This window comes from Eimeria acervulina, genomic scaffold, assembly GCF_000499425.1.
Source record: "Eimeria acervulina Houghton genomic scaffold, Eah_scaff548, whole genome shotgun sequence".
NCBI classification, from domain to species: Eukaryota; Apicomplexa; class Conoidasida; order Eucoccidiorida; family Eimeriidae; genus Eimeria; species Eimeria acervulina.
In genome coordinates this window covers 1-10,586 of record NW_013549738.1, presented here as the reverse complement: position 1 = coordinate 10,586, position 10,586 = coordinate 1, and the positions used below count along the sequence as shown (strand labels likewise).

General features: G+C 46.9%; 1 protein-coding gene across 1 annotated transcript; it reads left to right on the top strand.

The window, feature by feature from the left end:
- Positions 1–5,087: 5,087 nt before the first annotated feature.
- On the top strand, positions 5,088–7,552 carry EAH_00042380 (S-phase kinase-associated protein, putative; the record flags this gene model as incomplete). The annotated part of the gene is made up of 5 exons (XM_013395088.1): positions 5,088–5,196; positions 5,730–5,869; positions 6,711–6,846; positions 7,223–7,355; positions 7,447–7,552. The coding sequence occupies 5 exons, from the start codon at positions 5,088–5,090 to the stop codon at positions 7,550–7,552; spliced, it is 624 nt and encodes a 207-aa protein (XP_013250542.1).
- Positions 7,553–10,586: the final 3,034 nt, after the last annotated feature.

Genomic DNA, 10,586 nt, shown 5'->3' with positions numbered 1-10,586 from the left:
CCCCCCCCCCAGCCTCAAGGCGATGAAACCACCAAAAGAACCTCCAGGCCCTCAGCCATGGGCCCTGGTGCATCCACTATTAAACACTAAACCCTAAACCCTCTCTCCATGCACACCCTTATTTTATGAAGCCTGTTTCGGTGGAGAGGGACTTCGAGCGAACTTGTATCGAGACAATAGAGGCGGGCACGCCAAGGGGGTTAAGCCCTAAACCCTAAACCCTAAACCCTAAATACCAGGACCTCCATGTTTGGGGCTCCGAAAAATACATGCGAGGAGAATGAATTGGAGGAGAAGGACCGGAAGGAGCTAGGCGGGAGGTTGTACTGCCCTGAGCTGCTCAGAGCTGCGCGAGGCTAGTGAGTGCAGGCAAGTGGGAAGTACAAATGAAAGATGGTACGCACAATAAAATATCGGCAAGCAAATAAACAAGTCAAAAACAAACCTCTTACTGCCAATACGAAGGCACAGCCTCTCTATCGTCGTAAAAGAAGAACCTCAGCAGCCGCCGGCCGCCAAAGCGTACGTGGTACTCAAATTGGATCTCTATAGGCATATCCGGGAGAGAGAGCACAAATAATATACTATTAGAAATGCATCAACCAGCATTAGGAGATAAGGCAATCATGCGCTGCGCTGGTACAGAGGATCTGTGATCTGGGGCTGGCGGTGAGACTGGCACTGGAGCCGAGGCGATGATCTGCGATGGGACAGCATTGCGATTATCTTTATTACTCTTCCTCTGTAAGGAGGATTGGACCCGGGATACAAATTAGAGACTGTTCTTCGATGTTTTTGGGTTGTTCTTAGGGTTATGCGCTGAGTGTATTCATCGAGTGTGCACCTAAATGGGCATGTATGGGACCGACAAATAGTGCCAACTGAGAGAGCTGTTCACTATAGCAGAACCACGGGGCATTCTAGGCATGCCGAGCTTGGGTACTCTCGACAAACGGGTCTAGGCGTGAAGACATGTTGCGATGCAGCTGCAAAACTGCTCTTGAGAAGCGGGTCTACGCGTGAAGACATGTTGCTATACAGCTGCAAAGTGATGGCTGAGCTGAAAACGGCCTTTTCTCCAACTCACACCGTAGCAGCATCTATCATCTGGACACCACGGAGCGTCGGGCTAGTGCTAGAGAGACGGAAGATCTATTGCACTTCTACACATTCCAACCAGTGCATGCACACGCATCCTGCCTTCTGTATTTTTGCATTGGGCATCCAGCGGGTTGCCGGCCCGCTGATAGCTCTCGGCTATTCAAATACAACTGAGAATTTTCCCTCTTAGTCGTGCCCACTTGCAATTCCTCCGGTGTTAACTGGATTGAATCCCCCAGAACAGCGGTCTTCGTAGTATCACCGCGACGGATTGCATACACTTGGCCTTCGTTTCCTGCGGCGCTTCTGCAGCGCGCAGGAGCCGTCACCCTCCTTTTTCCTTAGAGCACTGATTCTCGGGACTAAACAGGTCAGCAGCTTTTGGGAAGGCCTACCTTAAGTTTTTTGCTTCGATTGCAGGTCACGACACCCACGGATAAGATCGCGGAAGCTCGTTGTAGGCCTATTTTATAGTGTGTGTAGAATGGCCAGTCCGGTCCTGGTGGGTATTTTTCTTCTCGCTTGCAGGTTGGGTACTGGAGGCCAAATAAATGTTTATGGGTTGCCCACGGTGTTGGTGCATGCATGAAAGATGACCTTGAGTATGCTCCCATTTGGTGGTACCTTGCAACAAGACTTCCTGCGCAGAATGGTCTGTCTGAAGCTCGTATATCTACTTCGACTTACGTAAAGGCTGGCCACTGAGGGCAGGCCGTCGCCTTCTCTCCGAAAGAGCCCTACTCCCTTGGATCTCTGGAGATTGAGGGGGGAGGCCACGTGCTTTAAAGAACTCTTGTGTTCAACCTTTTCCACTCTGTTGCAGCCAGTAGGGCTCCTCTATTGAGGCCAGGTGCTCTCGCTACACTCGGTTTCACCGTAAAGCTCTTCGGCACAGGCCCGAACAGCGGGAGCGGAACCATCCACGCAGCTGGCCGGCCTTTTGCATAGCGCTGAATAGTAGCGCAGCCGATTTACGAAAAAAAGGGAAAGGTATCAATAAACATTGTACGCAGTGCCCTTAAATCTTTTGCAGCAACAGTACCCAAGTCTCACAAGGCTGAAAGTTCATCAGGCGAAAACGATTCCTGAAGAATGACTCCGCGTTTGCCGGTCCAGCTAGGGCGAGCGCCGACGCAGGGACAGTGGAGGGACACCTTGCTTCTCTGAATGTGTATGGTGTATTTTGTATTTACAGTGCACCTAAAAGCCGCATTTGCAACGGCAACGGGCGGCGTAGTGGTGGTCCAAAAGAGGTGTCTGTCTCAGTGGCGGACACGCCTTGGATCACCTCGGTGCTTATCTAGGCACAGATGCTCAGGAGCTGCTTGCTCTAGTTGACACGGGCTGGAAGTGGATATGGATTGTGAAGTCACGAAAGGAGGTGCAAGCTGCCCGTTTATTCACTGGCAACGCCTCTGCGACTACGCCTCCACGGCAGGCACTTGAGGACAGTCGACAATACTATTGACGTCAGAAGCGAGGTCAATTCACAGGTGGGTCATGGTACCACTGAATGAAGGTTTTGCTCCTGACTAGTTCACGACGGCAGAGTTTTTAGCATGCCTTGGGTGGCGTTGAGGAAGGCAACCATTCGGTTTCCAGAGGACACCCTTGAGGTCTATCTGCTAAGAGGAGACGGAAGAGCGCCCTCTGTCGTCATTAGCTTACGAAAATCATAGATTAAGGGGATTCCATCCAGCTAACATGTGAGGAGCCACTGTGGTGACGAGGAAATGCTCAATCCACAGCGAGTGCCTTTGAGCGCAATCCGGTGCTGAAGAAGAAAACTGGGAGGAGGGAGGGGGCACGTCTACCGTGAAACGAAAGTTCCTGATTGTCGTGGTGGACAACCTACGTAACTGCTCGTAAAACTCAGCATTCAATTCATCATTTAACTGCGCTGGCGCGTTTTGTGATCCAGACGAATCCCCGACGCAAGCCCACGAGTGCATTCCATACACGCACTCGCACACTAAAGTATGTCTGAATACTAGTTTGCTTGATTAATCTCTGGCACACTGACGGGAAGTTTTCAGCATTACAATCATGGATTTGTCCGGTGGAATTTTTTGCTCACCCAGTACTACTGCACGGGCAAGTATATCAAGGGTATCACTAACGGATTCGTCGACGCACCCTCCATGCTTCCTAATAATCGCAAAATTTTTTCGCAACTGCAATTATCTGTGAGGAGTCTCGGTTCCTTTCCGAATTGCCCTTCGTATGGCAGCCAGACACACAAGGGCGTGCGCTGCTTGGAACTGAGGAGCGGCACGCATGCACTATGGTTTGTCTGGAGCTGTCGTGTATTTGTACGCGTTTACAGGTTGGCTACTGAGGTCCAAACAACAGTTCAACAATTGTATACTGTGCTAGTGCATGCAGCAATGGGTTATTGAGTGCTTGTGCGTATATATTCTGCTTTTGTCTGGTAATGCGGAAGACCTTGGTGCAGCATCTACTTCCAGGAAACAGCCGAACACATACGCAAGAGTACCCAAGGTGTTCTGCAATTCATGGAGCCTCATCTTTTCCGCAGCATCCAGAGGTACTCATGCAGCTGTACAGTGGGCGCCTGGAGACTGGGAGGGACTCCCAGCTGATTATTAGATTTACCGTAATTCAGAGTCTGCTAAAGGCCACTAGTTTCTTCTGTTAAAGTTAAGGACCCTCGTTACAAGCATAGCGAGTTCGACGCCGTCCTGGGATGCCTCGAAATAGTGAACGATGTGTTTCTCCTGGGCGGCTCATCTTTCAAGAACTATTTAAAACACCTCCAGCGTACTTCTGCTTAAAATTGGATATTCATTTGTGATACATACATGGTGGTGTGGACTTCATGTACCAAGCGTAACAAGAGTTCCCGATAATGCCCGTGGACCGTCGTCCCATGCAGTTGGGCCAGAATACTTAAGGTAGGAGTTCTATAAAGCAGCGGAACCTCCCTCCATTCCCCAGACGTTCTGTGTAAAGCGGCCCAAGAACACATGACTGGGCAGAGGCGTAGGGGGTCTGATACGGTTCACAGGTTACCTCCCTTCAACTGATGCTGCAAGGCACCTCTACATGCAAGCGCAACCAACCTCCCTTCAACTGATGCTGCAAGGCACCTCTACATGCAAGCACAACCAACCTCCCTTTTGCTGTCTGCTCTAACACTGTAGACAACTGTAGTACTTCTGCTTGCGTGCAGGCCGCCTAATGAGGCCACGAAAGTGTTCACCCACTAACTTGGAACAAAACACCATCCACCAATGCACAATGACTGCCACGGGAGCAATGGGGTGTATCCTCGAAAGGCTCCGGTTTCTTTCACAGCAGTTGCAGACGAAACCAAGCAAACTATTCAAAGTATTCAATGCAAATTAAATAAAGTTCGAATTTTCCTTTGTTTCTGGCGAGCATCGGGAAGCTGCACGACAGCGCGCAGCGAGAACAACCTGAACGGCATCCGGCGAAGACAAGATTACTTTTGTTTGTTTTTGTTCTTTGAGTCAATATTTCTGATTATTTCATCTTATTCTCAAGAGCAAATAAATGGAGATGACGAACAGACAAACAGACAAGCCGGTCAGCGAACGGCAACCACTGCCGCTCAGCCAGCCAAGCATACAAACGCGGGTCCGCTGCAATTGATTGCGTAGCCGGTTTCGTTTGCTAATTAAATCAAATACTCTCTTTAAAGCATTATATTTTTGTTTCTTTGTTTATTATCAATATTAGAAGGATCATTCGTCGGACACCGCCGCCCCAGCTGCGCCGAGCTGCATGCGTGTAGTAGCTGTGTTTATGTTTGTTTCATGATCATTTGGTGCTATCTTTGTTCTTTTTTTCTGAAAAAACGGATAAATTTGATCTTCTCTTTTTGAATTAAGCGTCTGTTTGGCCTGTCTCGCCAGCCTTGACCCCAAGGCGCTATACTCACTTCTTTTTGTTTTTGTTGACGTCAGTGGCTTACGCGCAGCAATTTAGGCTCAGGCTTCGCAATGGAGGCTGAACCCAGATGTGTCGTTCTTGTTTCTAGTGAAGGAGAGGAATTTAAAGTGCCTCGGGAGGTGGCTTCTGCTTCCTTGCTAGTTAAATCCATGACAGAAGGTAAAAGATACACCCGAATGAATTAGAAGAAACCAGGAAACAGACAAGAAAAATTACATGCCTATACAACTCATCTCTTCAGGTCTTGGGGCCTAGGATGCACGGTTTAGGGTTTAGGGTTTAGGGTTTTAACCGTTCAGGACGCACCCTAACATGATTACTGCTTTGCGTTTCTTTCAAAGTGTTTTTATATCCCTCTCCTACGACAACACTCAGCTCGGCCTCTGCTACATGTGCTGCTGCTTCTGCAACTACTGCTGCAGCTCCTGCTCCTGCTGTTGCTGCTTCCGCTGCTGCTGCTTCTGCTGCTTCTGCTGCTTTTGCTGCTTCTGCTTCTGCTGCTTCTGCTGCTGCTGCTTCTGCTGCTGTTGCTTGTCCTGCTGCTGCTGGTTCTGCTGCTACTGCTTCTGCTCCTCCTCCGAGCTGCTGTTTCAGACACTTGTACTTCATCTTGTGTTTCTGCATGTACTGCATCTGCTACATGTGCTGCTGCGTTTGCTACTGCGGCTGCTGCTGTGCTTTTGCTGCTTCAGATGGAGACGACACGGACGTGGTGCCTTTGCCTAAAGTTAGCAGCTACATATTGAAGAAAGTTGTGGAGTACTGCACACATCACCACGACAATCCCCCTGAAGATATACCAACGCCTTTGAAGACCAGCAATCTCGCCGAGGTAAACAAAACGCATGCATTCACTGCATGCATTCATATGCATACACTCGTTGCATGCATTTGCTGCATATATTTGCTGCATGCATCTGCTGCATGCATCTGCTGCATATATGTGTTGCATTATTTTGCTACATTTGCTGCATGCATTTGCTGCATGCATTTGCTTCATATATTTGCTGAATTTGTTTGCTGCATTTGCTGCATGCAATTGCTGCATGCATTTGCTGCATGCATTTGCTGCATGCATTTGCTGCATGCATTTGCTGCATGCATTCGCTGCATGCATTTGCTGCATGCATTTGGTATAAAAGTGTCGGTATCTCTTCGTTTCTTTTTTCTGTTTCTTTTTCTGTTTCTTTGAATGAGAAGGGTGCGAAGTGTGCGGTAATGCGGATATAATGCTGCTTGTTATTATGTTATTATGTTTATTAGAGTTGATTTTGTATTATTTGTTTGTAGTATTTATTTGTTATTATTTTGTTTCTCATAGAAAGAGAGAGGAAGTGCTGTTGGCTTCTGCTGCTCAGCAGTTCCTGCTGCTTCATTTGCTGCATTTGTTTCTTTCTTTGCCTTTTATTTATTTTAGTATATAGAATATGCATTATATATATTATACATTATATATATTTGTTTGTGCTGCAGCGGTCGCTGTGCTTATTTGCTTGTCTGTGTTTGTGTGTTTGCTTGTTCTTCTTTGTTTTCATTTTGTATGCTCCTCGTTTTTGTATTTTGCATGCAGCAATTGTATAGAAGATAAACATACATGTTTCTTTGTTTGCTGCTGTGTGCTGCTGCTGTTTTTGCTGCTGTTGCTGCTGCGGTTGCTGCTGCTGCTGCTGCAGGTTGTGTCTGAGTTTGACTTCAACTTCGTCAATGTAGAGCAGACGGTGCTTTTTGATTTGCTGCTGGCAGCAGATTACCTCAATATCCCTTCTCTTCTCCTCCTCACCTCAGCCAAAGTCGCCTCAATGATCAAAGGTCTGCTGCTGCTGCTGCTGCTGCTGTGGCTGCGGCTTTTGCCGGTGCTGCTGCTGCTGCTGTGATTGTGGCTGTGGCTGCTGACGTTGCAAGTATTGCTATTGTGGTTCTGGATGTGTCTGCGACTGTTGACGGTGCTGCTGCTGTCGCTGTTAATGTTGCTGCTGCTGTTGTTGCTGCTGCTGCTGATATCGCTGCCTGCGTTTTGTCTGGTTCCTATTTATGCTGCATGCTACAGATTGCTCTTGCAACTGCCACGGGTGTTTGGGCTGCTGCCGCTGGTGTTGCTGTGGCTACTGCTGCTGCTGCTGTTGCTGTGGCTCCCTTGGTGCACATATGCATGCAGTTCTTGTGTGCATTTGGGGTGTATGTACAGGTCGGAGCCCAGAAGAAATCCGCAGAGAGTTTAATATTGTCAACGACTTCACTCCAGAAGAAGAGGCCCAGGCACGTCTGCTGCTGCTGTTGCTGTTGCTGTTGCTGCTGCTGCTGTCGCAGCAGCAGCTTGCGTGGTTGGGTCCTTAAGGGGTCTCTTGAGTGTACGTACACTGCAGCAAACACTGGATGGGGATGCCTCAATTGTTTTTTGTTTGTCTGCAGATTAGAGAAGAAAACCGATGGTGCGAAGACGCCTGAAGAAGCAGCAGCAGCAGCTGCTGCTGCAGCACTCCATCACAGCAGCAGCAGCAGCAGCAGCGGCAGGTAGCGTTGCAGCCACCACAGTGGCTCTGACTTTGTAAAGATCTAGCGGATCTGCTGCTGCTGCGGCTGCTACCCCTGCTACAGCAACTGCTGCTGCTGTTGCTGCACTTTGCCGCAGCAGCAGATAGCAGCAGAAGCAGCAGCAGCAGAAGCAGCAGCAGCAGTTGCTGCTGCCATCCGCTGGGCCTCCGCCCTCGCCCGGCTGCGGCGGGGATTTTCTGCCTTGGATTTTGTCTGAGGAACGAATAACCTTAAATATTTATGTAAACATAAATATATCATGTATATTGTATATATAATATGCATATAGCAATATATATATATATATGTATCTATATATATATATATGTATATATATAATATATATATATATATATTTGAGGCATACGCCGGTCGTATTTCCACGCAGATACAGACAAAGCAGGAAGGGATATATATATATATATGCATATGTATGTATGTTTATATAAATGTGCTTATATATATCTATATATATCTATACATGTTTATATATGCATTAATATCTATATTTTGTTTATAAAGGTTCTTTTATAGTTGCATGTTGAATCTAAATTTTTATATTTCTGCTGACTGTAGGTGTTGGTGGTGTATCCAATTGCCTGTTATAGAGAGAAAGAAAGAAATGAAAAAGGCATGCATTAGCACTGGGATGCTGCACTGGGGTTGGGGTGTACGTACACCGCTGCGCTGCAGCTGCTGCTGCTGCAGTAACTGCTGCTGCAGTTGGTGGTGCTGCTGGTGGTGCTGCACTGCAGCTGCTATGAAGTATTCCACTGGCTGCACAGCGTGTTGCTGCTTCTTCTCACCACAGACAGCAAGGGTTTAGGGTTTAGGGTTTAGGGTTTAGGGTTTTAGAGTAAAGGAAGCAAAAGCTGACTCCAACTCAGGCGTAGCTTAAACCATAACTCCCCTCATGATGGCGCTACATCTGCTGCTGCTGCTGCATTTGCTGCTGCTGCTGCTGCTGCTGTTGCTTCGTAGCGTGCATGCAGAGAAGGTGTATAGGCAGCGCAGCACAAAGACACCGCAATTAATAAATGCATTTCAAAAGAAAAACAAAAACAAATCTTCTCAAAAGAAGACAACCATCCTCACACTGGGCAGCCGCAAATCTGCTGCCACAGCACTCTTTGCGGACATATATATATATATATATATATATTTATATATATATACATATATATATATATATTATATTATATAAGTACAAATAAAGCTATATGTATGTGCACATGTTTGTGTGTGCATGTGTATACATATACATACGTATATATATGTAGACTTTTAATGTATTTGTATATATACTCCTTAGCATCTACCTGCCCCTAGAAAACCCTGAAAAGAAGCAAAGTGCAAACCCCAAACAAACAAAGAGCAGAAAGGAATGCGAATATATATCTGCTTCTCCTTCTGTACTAATAATAATAGTTATTATTAATATTATAATTATTATGATTATAATTATAATTCTTATTTCGGTTTCAAGGAAGCCTACTGATAGAAAGTTTGAACGGGGGGCCCCCAGGGGCCCCCTGGGGGCCCCCAGGGAGCGAGAAAAAATAAATGCGTCGGCAACGAGAATTTTCATTATATTTCCTCCAAAATAAGATTAAAATATACTTTTAATAGCAATGCTTAGGGTTTAGGGTTTAGGGTTTAGGGTTTAGGGTTTAGGGTTTATGGTTTAGGGTTTGTAGGTTGGCCTCCGGCATCGAGGCTGCCGGGCCTCTCGAGTGATGGTTGAGGTGTATGTACACCTCACACTGGAGTTAAGGTTCTGCATGCGAGCGGCTGTATCTTGTCTTCTGCTGTTGTTTCTGTTGTTAACGCCAGAATAACAGCAGCAGCAGCAACAACAACAACGGGAGAAACAACAACAGCAGCAGCACAGCTGTAGGCAGCGGAAACCTCTAATTACAGACAGATGCTGCGCGTGGGGCTGCAGCAGCGGAAGCTGCTGCAGCTGCTGCCTCGTTGCAGCACCCCGACAAGCCCTGGTGGTTGTACCACCACTGCAGCAGCAGCAGCTACTGCAGCAGCAGCAGAAGCAGCAGCAGCAGCAGCAGCAAGAACATCTCCCACCGCAGTCCTTCTCCCGCAGCCAGGGATGTCTTTGAGGGGAGCTTTGTATTCTCCTTTCGCGTTGTGCGCTCCACAGCAGCAACAGGGACAGCACAGCAGCAGCAGCAGCTGCTGCTGCTGCTGCTGCTGCAGCAGGAGAGGCCTGGTGACGGATCGGGCGCAGCTGCTTCTGGAGCTGCCGAAGACTGAGGGCGATGCCTTTGTCAACAAATGCGCGGAGGCGGTGAGGACGCACTTCACTTGCTGCTGTTGATGCTGTTGTTGCTGCTGCTGCTATCGTTGCTGCTGCTGCTGCTGCTGCTGCTATCGTTGCTGCTGCTATCGTTGCTGCCGTTAGTGGTGCTGCTGCTGTTCGTGTTGTTGAGTGAAATCAGGACGAAGACGGCAGAGAGCTTCTGCTTCTCCTGTTACTGCAGCAGCTGCTGCAGCATTTGCTGTTGTTGTTGTTGTTGCTGCTGCTGCTGCTGCAGGCTAAAGCCCCTGCTGCTGCTGCAGGTCAATGGGCTGTGCTGTCTTCACTAGTGCATGCAAAGGCAGCAGACTTCTTCCCGCTGCAGCTGCTGCAGCTGCTGCGGCTGTTTGCTGCTGCACCCTTCGCTGACGAAGCGCTGGTTGCTGCTGTTGCTGCTCGGTAAGAAGAAAAAGGAGATAAACAAAAAAATTAAAAGAATATAAATAAATATTACAAAACGAATAAAGAAAGACAAATAAAAGAAGATTAAAATAAACAAAAATAAACATAAATAAAAACAAACAAACAAATAATCAGAGATAAAGATAAATGGAGACACAAAGAGACTGACTTTATATTTATTTATTTATTTATAACTCTATATATAATATATTTAATATATATATTATATTATATTATATTATATTATTTTATATTATATTATATTATATTATATTATATTATATTATATTATATTATATTA